Raw genomic sequence first — 21,643 nt, forward strand, 5'->3', positions numbered from 1 at the left:
ATAATAGCAAATTTGAAATACAAATTATAATTATAAATCTGTTTGGTGTGTCTTGTTTTGTTGTTTTTGGAAAAATATGAAAATTGATTATATAAAAGGAGATATGAATAATAATAAGTATGGACAAAATGTTTTGTTGCAATCAATTAATTATGTTGTGTAATTAGGTGAAGAAACAGAAAAAAAAACTAATTAATTCATTATATTCGATAACTTTGGCATAGAAAGCTTAATGTATTAGTATTTGTGCATAATGATGGTAAACTAATGATTAATGATTAATAGAAATCATTTTATTTGATTTTCATTTTTCATTTTTCATTGTCGATATATGATGATCAATGATTTAAATAACGATTTTTTCTTTTACGTGATGAATGTATACTACGGCTAAGATTTCGTGAAAATTTATGTCCATCATAATAGTTAGAGCTAGAAGTTTATAAAGAAATTTAGAAAACAAATTAATTAACAAAATAAAAAAATTATAAACACACTTACCAGATTGGTACATTTTCGGGATAATCACATTCACGTGAATCAGGATTAAATACTAGACCTTCTTCACAACCAAGTAATCTTGGTGTACGTGCACCATGAATTTCTGATTGAATACAAACAACAAATTTTCGACAATCACTTGTTGGATAACGTGGATCACCATAATCAAGAATTTCATTTTCATTTGGTTCCGGGCAATTAAATCGAAGCATTTCTTCACTACGACAACCTTCAACCATATCAGGCCATGAACAAGTACCGGTCATTTCATCATATGCTAAACCTAATGGACAAGACATAAGAAAAGCACGTCCATCATCACAAGCATAAAATTTTCGACAATCATCACGATCCGGATAATAACCATTCGGATGTGGACAATGAATCGATTTTTGTCGTGGTTGACTTGGATTTTGATCATAATTTAACGATGAAATTGCTCCTATTATTTTTTTTTTTTGTAAGGAAAAAATTCAAATCGAATCAAATTTAAAAAATATAAACAAGAAAAAATTATTGACCAAAAAAAAACAAAAACAAAAATTTAAATTTTACTGATTATCATTATCTGATTTTAGTGTGATTAGTCAATCATCAATTATCAATCATTTTGAAATTGATCGTAAAGGCAATGTTTGTGTGTGTGTGTAACCGATCGATTGATCAATCGATCAATCAATCGATAAATATACCATCATTAATTCAGTCAAAAAAAACAAGCATTTTAAACTTTTTTTTTGTTGTAAAACGAAGCATCTTCATCAATGTTCAATCAATCTCCGAATCAAATCAATCAATCAATCATATTCGCATCAACATTTAATTAGATTGTGTAACTAGAAAACTAAAAAAACATTGGTTGTTTCACAATTTCAAAGTTTAACGATGTTTAGTTTTAACAAAAAAAAATCACGAGCAAACAAAAATATGAATGAAAAAATTTAACAGGAAAAAATAAGAAAAATTATGTGGCCATGTTTTTTTTCTTTTGATTGATTATCTCCACACAGTGTCTTCTCTACCATCATAAACATCATCATGATCAACAAATTAAAAATGATCCTGAATTTTTTTTTGTTTTAAAAAACATCAATTGAAAATAAATAAATAAACTGTTACACGTGTCACGTTTCATCATCATCATCCTTCAATGAAATTATTTTCTTCTTTCAAAGATAATGGTAATTTGTTGATTGGATGTTTTTTTTCAATGTCCGAAACATTGGCCATTTTAGTATCCAAGTTTTTCAATTTTTGTTGAATAATAAAAAAAACAACAAATTCAGAAACAAGAAAATTAGAGCTATATTTATATTCAATGATGATGATCCGGTGAGAAAATTTTTCAATTTAAACACTAAAATCTAGTCTAATAGAAACTGAAAATCTTGAGAAAAAAACAACAATTTACAAGCTTCCCATATTTTTTTTATTGAGATCAAATTTACAACATAAGATATGATAACTGAAGTTATCCTTAAAAAAGAAAAATTTCCCCCCTTTAATTACTAATAGCCACCACCATAATCATCATCATAAGTGATGGAAATAGGATTATACTCATCATTATCATAATGATAAGTCTACGAATATAATCAAAGAAATCCATTAATACATTAAGTATGTAAAGAAGAAAAACAAAAAATTGATTTGATTTGTATTAAAAACAGAAAAATCAAATAAAAAAAAAGTAAATTGAAATCGCCAATAGACAGTGAATACGATATGCTCGTCATCATTAACATTTATGTCGAATATGGTTATAATTTTTTTTTCATTTTCATTAATGAAAAATTAGCATTTGAAAAATTTCATTCTTTTTTGGATTTCTTATCAAAGTCAATTTTGTTTGAAGCATCAAACCTTTTTTATAGACAATATTTCAATAAATCTAAGGTAAGATTTAACGAATGAAAAACATTCACAACCGCTAACAATAATGTATTTTGTAGCAATGAAACAAACAAACAAATGATGAAACACGATTCATACCGGAAAAATCGAAAGCAAAACAACAAAAATTGGACCGAATAAAGAAAATCCGTGAAAAAAAGTCCATTACGGATAATCATAATGATAATGGCCAAAAAAAACGTTCAACATAGAGAAAAATCATTATTTTAGCCACATATTGACAAGAAAAGCAAAACAAAGCACGGAAAAAGCGAACAAACGTAAAAGTAAAAGTAAATGTAAAATTAATATGACATGTGAGGACATCCTCATCTTCATCATCATTATTAATCCATATGGTTGTCTAATATGTAGATTGTATCCAAAAAAGAAATACAAACGAATATCTATATTGTTCGACAACAACACAATACTCACGTGTAAGGATTTGTTCGGTCAATCGTGGTGGCGGTGTTTGTAACTGTTGATGTTGTCGATGATGATGACTGTTGTTGTTGTTGTTATTGTTATTAATCGTTCCGGATATTGTAGCTGACAACGAATTAGAATCATCAATTTCATCTTGTTGTAAACGTTGTCGTCGTAATTTTAATGGTTTTTTTAATAATTTACGTTTTTTATTCAGGAAATTTTCATCATCATTATTATCATTATTATTTGAATGTGACATTGTTGTATCGACATTAGAAGAAGTTGCACGTTGATGATGATTATGACGATTGAAATTTTGTTCATTATTTTGAAATGATGATTTTGATATTGGAGATTCAGTTGTTGTCGTTGTCGGTTGTGTTGATATCGGTGATGTTGTTGTAGTTTCTGCTGCTGCTGGTGCTGTTATTGCTGAAGTTGTCATTATTGTTGATATTGGTCTTGAAATAGGTGATGATGATGGTGTAAAATGAGTGGCTGTGGTCATTGAATTAAAATGACCATATTGTGGTGATGATGGTAATGATCGATGATTATGATGATGATGATAATGATGATGATTTGAAGATGTTGTCGATGATGATGGTATTTGATTATGATGTATTTGACGATGAATATTTAACAATGGCGGTAAATTTGTAGTTGTTGTTGGCGTTGGTGTTGTTGTTGTTGTTGCCATTGTTGTTGTTGATGATGATTCTGTAATTCGATGATTACCAATAAATTTTGGTTCCGGATAATCATCATTATTATTATTATTAGTAAATTCATTTTGATAATCAATTTGTGTTATACGACAATCAATCTGATCTAATGGTATACAACGTGGTTTTTTTCTATAACGATAATCAAATCGAAGTCCAGGCCTACAAATTCCTTCATTTACAATTGTTGCATTACGACATTCATAAAAATGATCACAGCGTTGTTCGTGCGGAAAAAATCCTTTGGCACGAAGACAAATAAAACGATCCAATAATTCTATTTAAAAAAAACATAACAAGGAAGATTTTTAAAAAAATTGAAATTAAATTCAATAAATATGTTATTTTTCAAAAAATTATTTGGGCGTAAAATGAAATGATTTTTTTTTCCAAAATGATGATCTAAAATTGAAATTATAGTTGTTGCCAGAAACATTTTTCTTCCAAACCTATCATTTATTCAAAAATATTTTTGAATAAATTTTGAATTTATCAAAATGAAACTTTCATTGAAAAAAACCTGATTGTTGTTGAGTGAAAATTTCTTCATTTATTTACTTATGATGATTGAAGAAGATATGATTATTATGATTTTTTTTTACTGATTCGCCTTACCTTCCGAAATATTATGATCCCAATTCCATGAATAAACAATCAAATTTGAATGTTGATAAAAATGCGACATGTATAGATTTAATGATAATGATATTATTATTGTTATAACAATTTTATTGACCATTGATAATATTGACAATTGTCGATGTCGATGTTGTTGTTGTAATGATTGACATTTGGCGCCATATGGGTGACGACTATTATATAATGATGATGATGATTTGATTGACGCCGATGATAATGATATATACGAAGACGACAACGACGACGACAATGATAATGATGATGATGATTGTGGTGATGATAGTGAAAATAATGATGACAAGAATGGTTGCTGTTGTTGTTGTTTTGTGATAATGATATTTGAATGATGTGTCTGTGTTGATTTTGATGTTGATGATAATGATGATGATAAACTACTACCGTTCAATTGTAATCGAACGTTTTGTTGTTGTCGTCGTCTTCGTCGTCGACATAATGATATTGGTGGTGTTAATATAGCCATTTTTTTTTGGTGAATTTTTCGGGTTTTTTTTGTTGATTTGCTTCAATGATAATGATGTGATATTGATGATAACCACAGTGTTGGTTGACAATTTCAAAAAATAAAAATTCAAATTTTCAACATTTTTGTATCACAAGAAAAAAAATTTGAAAACAAAACAAAAACAGAAAAAAACCAATTCAAATCGACCAATTCGATCGAACGTATCGATCAAAAATAAAATATTATTCATTGTTTTTTCAACGAGAATTCATTCAAACATTTAGACAAAAACAAAAAAGAAATAATTTAAAATTCAAATGAAACACTGATTTGAATGATGAAAGAAGAAGAAAAAAATGTTTGAACAAAAGACAACTGACCAAAACAACACACATATCACACACATTCAGTTCATATCATGTTCCAAATCCAAACTGACCAAACGGATTGCCCACACTAACCTGATGAATCTTCTGATGTTATTTTTCTTTTTCTTCTTGTTGTTGATGGAGAAAGAAATTCACTTTCTCTTTTTTCTGTTTCTTCCATAGAAAAAAAAGATTGTAGTTCTCTTTTTCTTCACTTGCCATTCAATATTTGATAAAACTAATGTTTTCAAGCAAAGAAGATTCACCTGTTCTATTTCTTTCTCTCAATCACTCTCTCTCTCGCTCTCACTTGATTTCTGTCTCGTTTATGGATGTCATGTATTCGTTGTCGTCGTGGTTAGATTGTAAAACGAACAACATTAGAAAAAAATAACATCACGAACAAATGGTTGAAGAGAATATATGGATCTTGTGGCGAAAATAACACTTTTTTTATTTCACATAGATCAAATTGGTTTCTATTCAAGCAAGAAAATTTATTAGATTTGAAACAAAAAACGATAGGCTTTTTTGGCCAAATATTTAGAGGGGATGTAATTGATTCAATCACTTGAAGAACTACTTTTTTCTGTTGAAAATCTGATCTGATTTTTGATTCGATGATGTACAATATCAATTGTATCATCAAAATATTGATTGATCGATTGATCAATTGATTATCATCAAACACACTTTTAGTAATGGAAGGAAGGAAGATTTGACAATAAAAATAAACATTTGTTGTTCAAATTTTTGATCATTGATGATGATGGTGATGATGAAAATTTGATCAGTTTCAATTCAAAAGAACAACAACAAATTCATTGTTGTCTGGGGCTATCTTGAGCTGTCATTATTCCATTACATGTCATCTATGAACAGTAACAAAAACAACAACAACAATAATTTCAAAAAGCTGGCAATGATCTATGGATGAATTTTGTAATGATTTTTGCTTTTTGTTTTTTCTCTCTATCTCTCTTCCCACCTGAGATTATGTCATCATCATCATCAACAACAACAGAATGATAATAATGATGATTGTTTCAATCATCATCATCATTGTTGCTGTTGTTTCAATGATGATGATGATGATCCAGATTATTTTAGTTTCACAAATTTCTGAACATTATGTTTTATGGAAAAAAACATTTTAAACATGGGAAGAATTTTATAGTTGGGGGGCAAGCATAAATGAAAAACGTGATCATTTTTTGTTGTTGTTGTTGAAGAAAACAACACTTGTTTGTGTTGTTTGTCATTGAAAAATAATGTTTTTCGTTCGTAAATTTTGATTCTTTTTTTCGCGAAAAATAACGAATTTGAAAAAAACTTAAAAACTTGGCATCATCATTGGCAGGCAAACATAATCAAGATGGATGAATGTTTTGTCATGTTTTGTTTGTTTGTTTGAAAATAAACTTTTAAAAAAAACAGCACAGAAACAATGGATTCAACAAACGTGGAATTTTCAAAGAAAAAACGATCTCTTTTAAAGGTCAATCTTTTTTTTGTATGTTTTGAATCATCATTTCACTTTTTTTTCATCACAATATTCACAGGAAGAGCAACATCAACAAAACAAAACAAAAACATTCTTTTTTATTCTTTAGCTATATTGATCCTAATTGATCCAAGGTTGAAATAGTTGTTATATACAGGGTGTTTTTGAAAGAAAAAAACTTAATCGAAACTTCATTATCATATCTGGATTTTAAATCACTTCAAGTGTATGCGTAGAGATGATAATGATGATAATAATCAATGAATTGATTAATCATGACAAAAAGAAATTGATAAAGCATGCAATCGGTTTATCAATCAATTCATCAACATCAAAAATTTGATTGGATTTCACTTTATCCAATAATCATTTATTGGCATCAAGAAGAAGAGATTAAAACTTGTGATTATGATGATGATGATTAGGATGACATTCTAGTCACGAATCTTTATCGTTTACATATGTGAAAGTGAGATAAGGTTAACAAAATTACGAATCGCATCCACCTAATTGCTCGGAAACGAAACAAAAACAAAAACAAAACAATCACAAAATCAATCACCTGATGATCATTCAAATGGGATAAAAAAAAATGATGATAGTTATCTTTCAAAATCGATAAATCAAAACTTAATTTTCCCGAAAAAAAGAAGATTATCATTTGATTACCGGTTTGTTGTCATGCGTTTGTTTTTGTTTGTGTCCTCAATATTTCGAATGAAATTTTTTCCACAATCGATACTATCGATATCCGCAAAAAAAAAATTATTATTCCTTTTTTTCGTTGTTGTCATCTGTGTTGTTTACTCAACAAAAAAAAAAATTTGGGGAAATTGAAAATTTATCAAAAAGTGAAAACAAAAGAAAAATCTCAAATACCCACATCACACGGGTGAAAAGAAAATTCACAAGCCGATAATGATTCGTTTGAAATGGTAAAAAAAATGTTTCATCATCATCAATGGTCCGATGAGAACCTAATGAAATTCAAATTTTTTGCAAATATAAATCTCATTCAAATCATCAACATAAACATCATTATCATATGGGTAAAATATTTTTCCCCGTTCGTTTGTGTTCCATATATTCATATTATTACATTACATTATGTTAATGGTAAGTTTCTTTATCTTTTTTGGTCACTTTCTTTTGTTTGTTTGTGTGCGTGTATTTAGATAATAATGTTAGTTGGTTGGTCAGTTGGTCAATGTGTATTTTTTTCGACCATATAGGTAGAGCACATTTTTGGTCAATGAACGATTAATGATGATTTTGAACGAAAAAAAAAATTGGTTTTTCGTTAATAATGACTTTTACTTTTTTCAAAGACATTATAAATTAGATTAGATTAAGACATTGATCATTATTTCATTTTTTGGCGATAGAAATCCTAAATTTATTTGAAAAAAATGAAATGAAAAATTCTTGTTTTTTTTGTAAAAATAGATCATCTTTCACACTTATCTGTGTCATTTTTTTTCATTTGATTTTGGGTAAATTTAAACTCAACCAATATTGAAGTAAAGATCTGTTTTAACTAAAAAAGTTTTTCATTTCAATGTTGTTAAAAATATATTGCTTACTTGCCCTAAGTATCTGAATACCTGTGTGTAGTGTCTCAGTGTGTTTGATTTATAATCGTTTGGGTGAAAATCTCCATTTACAACATTTACAGCCACCATTACATAGATAAAGAGTGAAATGATCTTTGAAGCAAAGAAAAAAGAATTAATTATAACGAAAGTTAAACAAATAATCAAGTATCATCATTAAACTAGAAAATCCGTTCTTGGATACGATGTGTGTGTGTGTGTATTTGATGAACATTATTTAATTGAATACAGCACTTGTTGCACATCCACACACACCTTTTATATAACAAAAATAATAATATTTTGTTCACCCTGTATTTTGATCTATTTGAATCAAACATTAACACACACACACCTACGTATAGGTCTATTATTTTACCCGTTACAAGCAAAAAATAGATTGAATTTCTTTCTTTCAATTTGACAGTTTTTGGATGAAATGTTGTTGTTGATGATGGCCATTTGAACAAAGTATAAGATTTTTGTTTCGGGCAAAAAGGCCAAATGTGTTTTCTTTTTGGTTAATAGCATCCCAAAAGACAGAAAATCAGAAAAATCAAAATCACCCACTCTATTGATAATGTTGTTGTTGTTTGAATTTCGACAAAAGTTGATCCGAAAATAAAATTTTTTGAAAGCAGGGAATGTAATGCAGGTATTATAATCAATTAATCAGCAAAGAGTTTGTTACTTTTTTTTTGATTCGAATGAGAAAAACGATAAGAAAAATCATTGAAAATACAGTGAATCAACCATTCGAAATCTTTCTCAAGTTATATTTCGAGTGATAATGATAATGATTATGGTAATGATTATATAATGGTAATAAAACCCAAAAATAAATCTGGTAAATACAAAAATTTTTTTTAAAAATTTTAAAAAATCAACTGAAAATTATAATAATGTCAATGTGAATGTGATAAAATGACCAATGTGAATGTGATGACCAAATGTGACCTTTTTTTGATTGTAATCGCTGTTTTTTTATATAAATAAAATTATGTCATCACATTACAAAGTTTATCAATTTATCGATTAAAATGATAATTGTTGATGATGATTGTAAAACTAAATAAAAACTGACAATTTTTGAATTTTGAGTTTGTTCACACAATCCATCATCGATTCGAAGAGAAAAAATGAAGATTTTTCATATTTTTTTCCCGAGAGACGTTCAATTTTAATGGTGAAAAAATGTTTTTAATCAATGAAAAATTATGAATTTTTTTGAATGTGAAGAATTCATTTGTAATGCTTCTGTGCTATGTGTGTGTGTGCGTCTGGTGTTTTCGATGTGAATTTCGAATTGAAATTGAACAAAAAAGATTTCCAAAGATTTTTGTAATTTTTCGATCATCCAATAAATAAAGAAAAAGAAAAAATTAATCAAACGGTCATCAATCAATCGATTCGAAAAAGAAATAAAATTTCCTTTTCCACTTTGTTCACTGGTCGATGAATTTAATCAATCAAAATTTGAAATATAAAGTTGTTGTTGTTGTCGTCATTGTCGTCGGTTGTAATTATCTTATCACATCGATAATATCAAAGTTGCCAATTGGAAGCACATATTGTTAATAAAGTTGTTGTTTTGTCCGATCGGATATTTCAAATCAGGAAAAAACAAAATCCAAAATCCAATTTGTATCAAACCTTGTTATTATAATTGATAGTTAGTTAGTTAGTTACAAAAAATCACCTAATTCAAAAATTTGGTAATAAGAAGGAATCAATGTTGTTTGTTTGTTGTATATCGATATTGATCGATTTGCATTTTTTACACCTAAAAAAAAAAACAAAAATGATGGATAATAAAGTTTGATTTATCCATTCACACTGTAATTATGAGTAGAAAGAAAATTGTTTTGGTTGATAATTGAGCGAAAATGATATATTCATGATTGTCATTCATTGATTTGCATCATCGTTATCCGTGTTTCAATGCAAATACAAACACACGCGAGTAAACCACCACCAACCCTGTTTTGTTTTTTGTTTCTGTTTGCTTGCTTTTCATTATCTAGCCAATGTGATGTAATTGGAATGTGATAAAAAAAATCGTGTGAATACATTGTGTGTGTTCAAAAAAAAATCTGATAGAAAAATTTACATAAATATCTTAACAAGCCATCAATAAACAACAGCAAAGTCCGCATTTTTTTTGAAATGGCCAATTTCATTTCATTTAGATCAAACAAACAAACAAATAGACAGAGAGTGAGTGAGAGAAAATATTCATCACAATCGATCGATTATAATCAAGAATCATGATGATGATGATGTCCATCATCATCTTGTTTGTTTGTTTGTTTGTAAATTTGCATCAAATCATTATCGATATTTGAAAAGGGAAAAACATAAAAAACATCTAAAAAAATTCAGTTTGTTATCAGTGGATGATGATGTATTTGATTAGCATCGATCAATCGATCGAATTGATCGATTGAATTTTTTCAGTTTTTCGTCGTTGTTGTTGTTTTTCTGGACAAATATTTTCATAAAGTCTTACATTAAAATGATGATGATGATTAAATCAAATGTTAAGTGTTTTGTCCAGAAAAATGTTGATTTCTCCAAAGTTTCTTGTTTGTTTCTGTTTTGAATGTTTGTAAAAAAAAGATGAATGGTAATTTCCTATTGAAAACCGAGAAGAAGAATTTCCATTTTTTCCATTGATTTTACTTTCATTTTTTTTTGTTTCTTGGATTTTGGCAACGAAAACAATGACAAACAACAACAAAAACATCCATCCTACGTAGCCGGTTTGCATAAAATTTTTTTTCGCAAATAAAATTTGCCTATATGTTTCATGCATCAAACAACAAGTCAAACACACTTTTTTCGCAAGAAAAATAAGGGCGAGTTCCGTTACGTTACGTTTTCGTCGTTAATAGGGCGACCACCAACCAAGTGATCATCAAAAATCATCATCATCAACATAATTGACCATTCTCGATGTTGTTTCCAAAAAAAAGTGGTGCCGAAAATAGTGTTTTTTTTTCTTCTTCGTTACTGAATAAATTACTGCAAAAAAGTATTGATCATCGAAAGTCATCATCGACAAAAAAAAACAATTCAAAAATAGAGTAGCAAACATACGATGGTCAAGAATCAATCTGATGATTGATTGATTGATTGATGTGATCATCACTGATTTCATTCACAGGATTAGACCTATTTGAATTTGAATTTCAATTGTAGGCGTCTTTGAAAAAAGGATTGACATGGCATTGGCAAAAAAAAAATCAATTTTTTCAATCTATTTCGACAAACAATGGCCATTGTGATTACAATCAAACAACAAGGCAAACTTCAAGTTTGAATTTTTAATTTAATCACCAATTTAGATTTTATCAGAAAAACAAAAAATTTGTTTGTTTTTTTCAACATTTCATCGATATACAACAACTATCGATAGAATCGATAGTCAAATTATTGATAACAATCGAAGAAAAAAACCAACAAAAAAAATTGATTTTTTTGTTTGTTTTGTCTTCCCGCCGCCTCCAAAAATTCAAATTCATAGTGTCCAATTGACCAATTATTGTATTCAAATTCAAAAGAATTTCTTTTCTTTTCTTTTTCTGTCAATTCCTCCTACACCAAACAAACACTGAAAAGCAAATCAATCAATCGATTGTTTGTGCTTGTAATCGATCCATTGAATATTACAATTTTCACAAAAATCAAATCAAATTTATTGATTTTGAAATATAATTTTGCATCCCATAGGTGAAAATAGTGCAGAAAAGAAAAACATCCTTGATTCGTCTTGAATTTAGTTTTTTTTCAATAATAATATTATTATTATTAATATAAACTTTGTAACATCCTTATCATCATCATCATCATCATCCGCATCATCTGCATCATCATTATCATTATGTATTGTGTGTGTTTATGGAAAACATATGTAACATCTTCATCAACATCATCAGCAACAACAACAACAAAAACATCGTGGCCAAAAACATGGAGAAGAAGAAGAAAAAATCATTTATTTTTTTCCGGATTATTGTTTTGTTTTGTCAGATATTGTTGTTGTTGTTGTCGGCAACATGTATGATTTTTTGTTGTTGTTGTTGTTGAAAGTTGAACTACAACAAATCACTTTGGCCAACCAACCAACCAATCATTATCATCATCATCATTATTATCAAAAAAAATTGAAAAAAAATGTTTTAGTAAAGCACCACACACACAAAACAATCAAAAGCAATCAAAATGTCTTTTAAAATTAAAAAAGAATCAATCGGTAATCAAAATGATGATGATAAGGAAGCTAACATTGATGATAAGAAAAAATTGGATCAATAAGAAAAAAGATCACCAATGTTGTTGTCGATGGGAAACAAATATATTGAATATCAGATATGATCCAAGATAAATGGCTTAATCTTTTATAATGATGATGATATCAAATGTCGATCCAAATGATTTGTTGTTGTTGTTGACAGCAAACCAACGATCCGTTTCATGATAATGATGGTGATATTCCTTGGTCGATATCAGAACATGTCCATGATGATGATGATAATGATGGCCGTATTCTTCAATATTGGTGGCCATATTGTCTTGTCTTGCTTTTTTCATGGTAAAATATTTGTCATCTGAATGATAATGTTGTTCGTTCGTCTTTAACATTAGTGATCTTTCCTGTTTGTTTGTTGTAATCAAAGATGAAACAAGGAAGAAAAAAAATTTGGAAAATTGGATCAACCGACGAAATAAAATCATATTGACAATGATGATAGACAATGAAAGAACATGCTTGTCATGTAAGTCAAGTCAAAAAAATTTTTCCATTGAAATTCACTTTTTTTCCATTGAAATACTGATCATCCTCTGTCCAATCTAATTGCAATCTATTCTTTAATGTGTGTGTTTAATGGAAAATGAAAACAGAACAATTCTTTTCCCAAAACAATAGATAAAAATTAAATGATTATTAATGATAAAGTTATTTAAATCAATGAAAATGAAAAAGAATGAATGAATGAATGTCAGGAAAATGTTCTTCATTCTTCAGGTGTTCATACATATATGAAATATGATAATTTAATTTTGTTGTTGTTGTTCAAAAAAAAATTGAATTTATCTCTTAATTATGTGTGATGATGAATTAGATTTGTTGTTTTTTTTGGATTAATTAATCAAATTTCATTGTTTTTTCTTGTTGTTTGATGCGATGAAATAGTTTTTTTGCACTGAGAAAATATCCAATCATTTTTGTTTTCGCTTCAAGAGTTATCTTTTGATTTATTTTGTTTTGTTTGAAGATCTTTTCTTATTGTTTGATGGTTTTCCATCATCATCATCCACTAATGATTATTCAATTTGAATGGGAGAAAGGGAAAATGGTGGATGCATCGATGATGATGATATCTGGATCGAAAATTATCACAACAATAATCAAATGGGGTAACCCATGGTAAGAAAAAAAAGTATGTGAAAATAATGGTGGAAATTTCATAAATTATGATCTTTATCTAGCCATTGTGTGTGCACCAAATCCGAAAAAAAATCTCATTTTTTTCTACACCACAAAAAAAACATGCAGTTATTTCGGGAATAATAATATTCTCCTGAATCCATCGGGTACATTATTGCCATCATGAAGAAAAACTGGAGGGAAAAAAATTTTTCGGAGACAATTTTTCAAATCATTATAGGATGAAATGAAATCTCGACATGGTAAGATAAGAACAAATAAACAGAAAAGTAAATATTTATGGCAAGTGAAAGTAGGAATAGTCGAAAATCAAAAATAATAATAATAGGTGATAATGATGTGGATGTGTGGTGATGGTGATAATGATGTTGGTTGGTGATGATATAATCTGATTATTTTTACTTGATAAAAAAAAAAATCTATTATTATCCAATATCAACAACAACAACAGCAGAAAAAAGATTAATATCTTAATACAACTCAATTAAAAGAATTTAATAGATTCCCGTAAAGAAAAAATATTTGGTGAAAAAAGAAGCTGACCATACGGATAATGTCTTTATTTTCTTTCACCACAGATCAAAGATTAAAGAAAAAAGTGTGGAGGGAAAAAAAATTCACAATTTTTGATTTATTTCAATCAAATAGGTCAGCTAATGATGATTTTTTTTGGGGGGAAATAGTTTTCCGAATTTTTCAATGAAAATTTACAACCGAAATTTTATCCACAAGAAAAATTAATGGGGAAAAAACGAACACACAAATCCTATAATAGCTGTCATGCAAACCGAAGTAGGCGTTAAAATAATTATCATCTTGTTCAACTCATTAGTTCAATCATAAAATGGGAAAGTTATTTTGTTTTTTGTTTTTTGGGTAGAAAAAAAACAAATCTTGATTTTTTGTGTGCAAAGATGTCATGAAATAATGAGGATGATGACATAACGATAATGATAATCAACATTAATTATGAAATTAAAAGAGAAAATCAAGAAAATTCCCTTGTAAAGTATGAATGTCGTGCCAGCTATCCCATCTATCAAACATCCGATGTACCCCGAGCCAAGAAACAGGCTTTTTTATTTGAAAAAATGAAAAACATTCAAAATTCAAATATGAACTTTATTGAATGACAAATGATGATGATGATGATCGAATTCAACCAAGAAAGAAAGAGAGTGAAAAATCATCATCCAGTAAATCACGAATAAAATATTATTTTTTTACTGGGGAAAAAAACACCAATGTTGTTGTTGTTGTTATGTAATAAAAATGAAATGAATGATGATCTAGATGATAATTCAACAACAACAACAACAAATCAGGTAAGAAAAAAAAGATTGAAAGGAAAAGTTTTCAACAACAAACCAAAAACAAACTTTGCTTGTTTTGTTTTGTTTTGTTTTGTTATTTTCTATGAATGAATAATTTTCGGGTGGTTTGTTTTTCTGCAATGAATTGAATTGGTTTCAACCAAAACCAACCGAAATAAAAGAAAAAGAAAATCCATTGAATATTTTCTGCGGTTGAACAATTAACCACACGATTTTGCTCGCAACATCTTTAAGAAATTATTATTGTTGTTGTTGTTGTTGGCGGTGAGTTGGCCAGTTTTCACTGGCCATACTGAACAAGATGGATGTTTAGAAATGACTAAAAATAGTAACTAAAAACAAACGATGTTCGTGTTATGTAATAATATTTTATCAAGGGAGAAGAATGATTTGTTGTTGTTGTTGGTTGGTTGTTTGTTGTTGTTGTTAACACTATATCACCACCATCATTGATAAAAAGATGAGAAGCTACAATGGAATTTCACTCAGTCTCAGTGTAACCAGGAAATGATTAAAGGAAAACAGCATTGATAAATTAGTTGAACAATTAGCACGATTCGTTTTTTCAATTCTCTTCATTTTCGTTCAATCAATGGTGGTGTTTTTTTCATCAACAACCGAGGAATCATCACTTTTTTCCATTGAACAAAAAATACCGTGAAATGTTGTTGTTGTTTCCCGTTACATCAATCTTCTGGAAAAAAAATGCACGGTAGAAACTGATGATGGATCATCATCCGAAGTTATTTTCTTTTCATTCGAATTCAATGATTCAGTAGGCGTATTTTTAATGAGTGAAAAAAAGTGTGAAGAAAAATTTCCATTCAGACTTGATGATGATGAATGAATGGATCGTGTGAAAAAACATACAACACATCTTTTATGTGTGGTGGAATATGAATGAAAAAAATTAATTAAAATTTTTGTTTGATGACCAGAAGCCCGTTTCATCAAATCAATTTTGGACAGGTCCATCAAAATGATGCTACCAGTTTTGTTTTCCTTCGTTTTTTCCAAGTTTGAAGACAAATTAAGATTTGAAATTGCTGTATGAATGGTGATGATGATGAGAAAACTTTTATTTTGTCAGATGATGGATTAGATTCGTGGAAACAGTCAAAAAACATCAGTTTTTTTCGAGAAAAATAACTTTTTTTTAAAATTTTATTTTGAGAATTCAAGGAAAATAAACTCAAAAATTCATTTTTTAAAAAAACAAAAAAACAACTATAGAATCAACAAATTTTTGAACCGATAAAAATTTTTGTAATGTTTTTTTGTGTGTGTAATTATCATCATCACCATTGTGTAATACCTTTGCTAGAAACATTTGTTTTATTTTCATTATTAGCATCGTTAAATTATTTTGTGACAATCATCAATGACAATAATCTTCAACAATATGATCGGTTAATGCTTGATTACGTTCGGCAAGAATAAAATGTCCAATTGCAGCACCAGCCAAAATGGCCAAACAAATCCAAATGTTGAATAACATGAATGCCAACATAAGATAATAAGCAAACAATACTTGTAATGAATAAAGAAATGTTGAATAAATATTCATAGGGGAAAACATTTCTTTAATTGTTGCAAATAATGGTATAGTAGTGTTTGGATTATTAAATGTTAACTATTTTGAAAAAAGTAAAAGTGAAAGAAAGTAAAGAAGATTGTGAAATTAATTTTTTACAAAAAAAAAAATACAAACAAACTTACAATTGGATTAACACTTGATGCATGATGACAGATTGTATTACTATTATTACTATCATGGCTTGATGAACCACCACCAGATTCATTATCCAATGGTGATTGTAATGTTGTCGATCGCATACCATATGATGGATGATTAAATTTAGCCATTTGTGATGATGAATCAAAATTTTTATCAATTTGTTGATCAAGTGGATTAACATTATTATCAATAATATCGCATTTTAATTCAACTGAATCTGAACGATTAGTACCACCATGACGACCACTACTACCACCATCATTATCATTACCATCATTATGCATAATCTGTACACTTGTAACATTGATCGATGTATTGGTTGGTGTAGATTTAAAACGTACTAAACGTACAGAAAATATACGACGATATGCTTTAAGAATTTCATAAAGAATTGCCATCATAAAAAAGAATAAACATGTCATAAACATGGCTATTTTAACCAAAAAAAAAAAAAAAAAAAAATGAAATTGATTGCAGGATTTGAATTTGAAATCAGTAAAACAAACCAAAAAAACCAAAAACCTACATATATTTGATTCAGCTGACCATTGTTGAAATAAAACGATTGGTTCATAACCCAGATGAAAATACATTTTTCCCATATGATCCATTGAACCGGTTGTCATCATCATCATTGATTCATCTTGTTGTTGTGAACTACCATGATTATGATGATGATTATGATTTACTAAATTATTATCACTGTTGATCGTAGGCGATACAGTAGTGGTCATTATTGTCATCATCATTCCAAGGTGATTATGTTGACCATGATCGTCATGTTGTTGATGATGTGATGACATTATTTTTTCTTCTAAAAAAAACAATTAACAAACAAATTGATATTGGTCAATCAAATTTTTGTAAATTTTTTTTATTAGATAAATTACAAATTACAGTTAATTAAGAACAAAAAAAAATCATAATTTTCTCTGAATTGTGTTTTTTTTCTGTGTGTGTGTTTTCCAAACAAAAACAATCAAAATTGAATCAAATTAGTTAGAAAACCTTGAATCTTCGACCAAAGAATCAACAAAAAAAATTTTATTTTTGGAAAATTCATTGAAAAGTTATGTTTTTTTAATTGTTGTTGTTATCGTATGAATTTTTACTTTTACTTTTTTCTGTCTCAAAATTACAAAACATTCATCAATTTTGAAACGAAATTTTTTTCGTTGGAAAACTTCAATCATTCAATCATCACACACACGATGATGATTATTTTCATCGTTTGAATCGTTCTTGTCAAGGTCGACAAATTTTTTCATTCCCCATTGTTTTCTCACTTGAATCCTAAGAAAACGATCCAGAAACATTTTGGCGAATTGAAATTGGATACAGAAAACATAAACTACACGCGCACACACATACAGAGAAACACGCAACCAAACAATCTTTTTGTTCCAAAATAAAAAATTAAATTTAAATTTAAAATTTTTTTCTTCTTCAAAAATCAACGTTATCAAAAGTCATGTTTTTTTTGTTTCGGTCTGTTCAAATCATCAAACATCAGAAATCATCAACCACAACCACAAATATTGAACAATATGAAAAATGTTTGAATCTCTTCGCGAAATCTGTTGATATCATCATCATCAACAAGATTTAATGATTAGATACATGAAAAACATTTGAAAGATGATCATCATTATCACACCATATAGACAGATGTTTTATTCTTTTTTTCTTCGTTTTTCATCAACAAATGAAGATTCTGATTTTATTCAACACATTTTGAGTCGATAATAATCATATATTTTTTTCCAGCAACAACAGAAAAAAAGTTTTGATATCATCATCATCATTTCTTCTAACAAGCAAATTCAGAATGATTTTTGCAGTCAAGGTGATAATGATAATAACGATGATGATGATATGAAAACAAAAAAAAACTTTGCGAATAATAATTTTCACTTGTAAATAGCTTGAATTCCTATCAAAATATGATGATGAATCGTGATATATTAATTGAAAACAAAATATCGGTCACGTGATTATCAAAGTTTTTTTTTCAAGAAACTTTTTCTGTATCTTTTTCTGTAAGTTTTGATCCATTTTTTTTCTGTTGAATCAAGGAATTTGAAAAATGAAAGAGAAACTTTCTGTAATATTCTTGATATGGGAAAATTTTTAGAAAACATAATGAATGTTGTAATCGATCAATTTGTTTGTTTGTTTGTTCCAGACCAAATTATCATTCATTCATCATCAAAATACACATAAATGGTCCCATCATGTCGTATTTGGTTTTTTGTAACGAAAGACATTGCCTATTTTGTATGTAACTAAAACATTATTATCTGACATTTTAAACAACAAACAAAAAATCTTTTAAAAATGATTTTGTAACTAAACACCAACCACCACTTCAATGACAATTTCAACATTAATTTGTTAATCCAAAAAACAAGAAAAAATTGCGAAATTTAAGAAAAATAGTAAATTGAAAAAAATGTCATCGTAAATCACCAACAACAAGATGAAATGTTGTGGTCGTTATCCATGTTTAATTCCTGAATTATTTAAGAAGAACAGTGAAAAAAATCTAAACAACAAATGATGAAAAAGAAAAAACACTGACAATTTGCATTCATGGTTTTTTTTTTGAAAAAAAAGTTTGTTTTATTTTCTTGCTTTTGAAGAATGATGACGGAAGGACAAAATGATAATTATTATCATCATCTAAATTAAATGGACAACATTAACTACCTGACCAACATTTTTCTAAAATGGACAGAATTCAGAAGAAAATCTTTAATTTCGCAATTTTGTTCTTTTTTCTATGTTTGTTAATCCATCAATCATCCTTTTTTGAAAAAGAATTTTTTTTGACTAAATTATTAGGCAAAAATGATGATGATAACCAACAAACAAACAATCATGATTTAGATGATGATAATAACAAGAAGTGATGATCATGATGTTGATGGAACGATATTTAGATCATCATTATTATCATTCGGGATAATCTTGCCAGACACCACCCAAACAATTGATTGTGGACAATTGATTATTACGGTGGTTAAATAATGATAATTTGAACCGAATTGAATCAAATGTGGATGATGATTTTCCCACCCACACAAAAAAGCGCGCCGGTTTTTTTAAATTTTCAAAATTTCGACATATATAGAGAGCCATCTATGATTGATCATTTGAAATTGTTACATAAGGATGGGCAGTTTTTATGTTTTTTGCTTGAACTTTTTTTTTCTTGTTTATAACTTTCACTTTTTTTTATTTACAAAATTTTTTTTAATTGGTAAAATATTTACCGTAAAATTACAGTTATGTTTGGTAGAAATTGAAATTATAAGAAATATTTAGGATAATTTCCTTGGGAAAAATCATTCGAATGAATAAATGTAACAGATGGACAATGGCAAAAAAAGAATATTTCGAACAAATTAGGGAAAAACTCACCAAATTTTCTTATTGACAAATGATGATGATTACCTTATTGTTAACCTTGTTGATTTTTTTTCTCGAAAAATTAAAGGTCACCCGCCAAAACAAGGAGAAAAAAATGTTTAAAGAATCATCATCAAAGTTGGACCACAGAATTGGTAAAAGTTGGTGATTTTGATCGACAAGATGAATTGTGGAAACCAATCCAATTTCGAACAAGAAATATGAATTGGAATCAAATTATCGTCGAAATTTTAATACAAACAAACACGTTACCTGAAACGTAGAACATAAGCAAATGTTGAAAAAAAAACAAACAAACATAAGCAAATTGTTGGCTTGGATGAACGCGAACATGTTATTAATGAAAAACAGATGAACTTATAATACGCACCGGTTTAGTCACAATTGAAAAAACAAATTTTTTTCTCAAACGTAAATTAAGCTATATAACGGATGTTTATAATTTTGAATGGATTAATGTGGAAAAGTTCGACAAAATTCATTGTGACAATTGATTTATATTTTTACGTATTCAACATTGTGACTTGAACCGATTTTTTTCTTATTTAAAAACAAACACAAAAATCCTTTTTTCAATCAAAAACTTTTTTTAAAATGTGGATTAATAGATTATTATTATCATTATTATTATTTTATTGTTATGAACAAAGAGAAAATGAGATTTAATGACAATTTTTTTTTTATTTAAAAAGATGGATAAAATTCTCTTTTTCTTTTCTCTTCAAGCATCAGCAAGATATAATAAACCTTTTCATTAAAATCAATCAATAAATTGTGCCTCCATTATTATTATTATATTGTTTAGTCGACCCAAATTGTTAATTGTTTTTATTTTTTGTATTTTTTTTCGATTGTTGTTGTCCCGATCCTGATGGTTGTGGTTCATTTTGTTGTTGATGATGATGATGATGACATTCATCACCTGAAATGGCCTGATAATCTTCAAACATTGTTGGATCATGTTTTTGCCATTTTAATGGTGAACGACGATACATTGGCCATGGTGGTATGGTTAACTGAATTTTAACAGAAAATAAACAGAAAAATTTTGAAAAAAAAACAAAACAAAACAATTAAATAAAAATTACCAATGAAGATATTACAAAACCAACACCTAATATAATGATTGATAAGGAAATTTGTTGATATGCATAGCCAACTATTAATCCGATAATCTATGATTGATGATTGAAAATTTTTCATTAAAAGAAAAAATCATTTAAACAAATTCACTTACACTGGATAGAATGACAATTCGTTCGAAATAACTTTCAGCACGATGTTGTCCATCAAAATCCTAGAAATTTCGAAATAAAATTAATTTTTTTATTGATTGATTGATAAATTCAATCCATACCATATAAAGTGATTTGGTATAATCTTCAAACATTTTTTCCTAATTTTTTGAATTTAAAAAAAGAAATTTTTCCCCGATGAAAATCCGTTTATGATTTTGCTGAACGAACGAAAAAAAGAATAAATTGTCTGTCACGTCAGCGTTCAACTAAAAAATAAACAGCTGTAGCTGTATTTCCATAAAGTTTTTTTTCGAATTTTTTAAAATTTTTAC

General features: G+C 28.0%; 3 protein-coding genes across 4 annotated transcripts; all 3 read right to left on the minus strand.

Annotated features, from left to right (window-relative positions):
• Nucleotides 1–4: 4 nt before the first annotated feature.
• LOC113791869 (uncharacterized) lies at nucleotides 5–4,711 on the minus strand. Its single transcript, XM_027341716.2, has 4 exons — nucleotides 4,167–4,711; nucleotides 2,833–3,828; nucleotides 502–943; nucleotides 5–432 (listed from the first exon to the last, which is right to left on the minus strand). The coding sequence occupies exons 1-4, from the start codon at nucleotides 4,669–4,671 to the stop codon at nucleotides 339–341; spliced, it is 2,037 nt and encodes a 678-aa protein (XP_027197517.2). The 5' UTR covers nucleotides 4,672–4,711; the 3' UTR covers nucleotides 5–338.
• An 11,504-nt stretch (nucleotides 4,712–16,215) lies between these two features.
• LOC113798743 (uncharacterized) lies at nucleotides 16,216–20,410 on the minus strand. Of its 2 annotated transcripts, none has more exons than XM_027349434.2 (4): nucleotides 20,098–20,410; nucleotides 17,168–17,455; nucleotides 16,623–17,071; nucleotides 16,216–16,536 (listed from the first exon to the last, which is right to left on the minus strand). In XM_027349434.2, exons 2-4 carry the CDS (start codon nucleotides 17,442–17,444, stop codon nucleotides 16,282–16,284), a joined length of 981 nt encoding a protein of 326 aa, XP_027205235.2. In that variant the 5' UTR covers nucleotides 17,445–17,455; nucleotides 20,098–20,410; the 3' UTR covers nucleotides 16,216–16,281. The 2 variants fall into 2 exon arrangements, with proteins under 2 accessions (XP_027205235.2, XP_027205158.2); XM_027349357.2 differs by having other exon boundaries at nucleotides 20,065–20,410.
• Nucleotides 20,411–20,674: 264 nt separating this feature from the next.
• Nucleotides 20,675–21,589, minus strand: Spase12 (Signal peptidase complex subunit Spase12). Its single transcript, XM_027349650.2, has 4 exons — nucleotides 21,431–21,589; nucleotides 21,311–21,370; nucleotides 21,162–21,248; nucleotides 20,675–21,089 (listed from the first exon to the last, which is right to left on the minus strand). Exons 1-4 carry the CDS (start codon nucleotides 21,461–21,463, stop codon nucleotides 20,892–20,894), a joined length of 378 nt encoding a protein of 125 aa, XP_027205451.1. The 5' UTR covers nucleotides 21,464–21,589; the 3' UTR covers nucleotides 20,675–20,891.
• Nucleotides 21,590–21,643: the final 54 nt, after the last annotated feature.

The sequence above is a fragment of the Dermatophagoides pteronyssinus genome, unplaced genomic scaffold, assembly GCF_027571235.1.
Source record: "Dermatophagoides pteronyssinus isolate colony J.1.1.1.1 unplaced genomic scaffold, Derpt_VIB-CSIC_2022.12 sq0002, whole genome shotgun sequence".
NCBI classification, from domain to species: Eukaryota; Metazoa; Arthropoda; class Arachnida; order Sarcoptiformes; family Pyroglyphidae; genus Dermatophagoides; species Dermatophagoides pteronyssinus.

Coding starts and splice junctions, on each gene's coding strand:
- LOC113791869 (XM_027341716.2), bottom strand. CDS start 4,671: ATGGCTATATTAACACCACCAATATCATTATGTCGACGACGAAGACGA. Junction 3,829..4,166: donor GGATCATAATATTTCGGAAG/GTAAGGCGAATC, acceptor TTTTTTAAATAG/AATTATTGGATCGTTTTATT. Junction 433..501: donor CCCGAAAATGTACCAATCTG/GTAAGTGTGTTT, acceptor ATAAACTTCTAG/CTCTAACTATTATGATGGAC.
- Spase12 (XM_027349650.2), bottom strand. CDS start 21,463: ATGTTTGAAGATTATACCAAATCACTTTATATG. Junction 21,371..21,430: donor ATACCAAATCACTTTATATG/GTATGGATTGAA, acceptor CGAAATTTCTAG/GATTTTGATGGACAACATCG. Junction 21,249..21,310: donor GAATTGTCATTCTATCCAGT/GTAAGTGAATTT, acceptor CATCAATCATAG/ATTATCGGATTAATAGTTGG.
- LOC113798743 (XM_027349434.2), bottom strand. CDS start 17,444: ATGTCATCACATCATCAACAACATGACGATCATGGTCAACATAATCAC. Junction 17,072..17,167: donor GTCAGCTGAATCAAATATAT/GTAGGTTTTTGG, acceptor TGGTTAAAATAG/CCATGTTTATGACATGTTTA. Junction 16,537..16,622: donor CATCAAGTGTTAATCCAATT/GTAAGTTTGTTT, acceptor TTTTCAAAATAG/TTAACATTTAATAATCCAAA.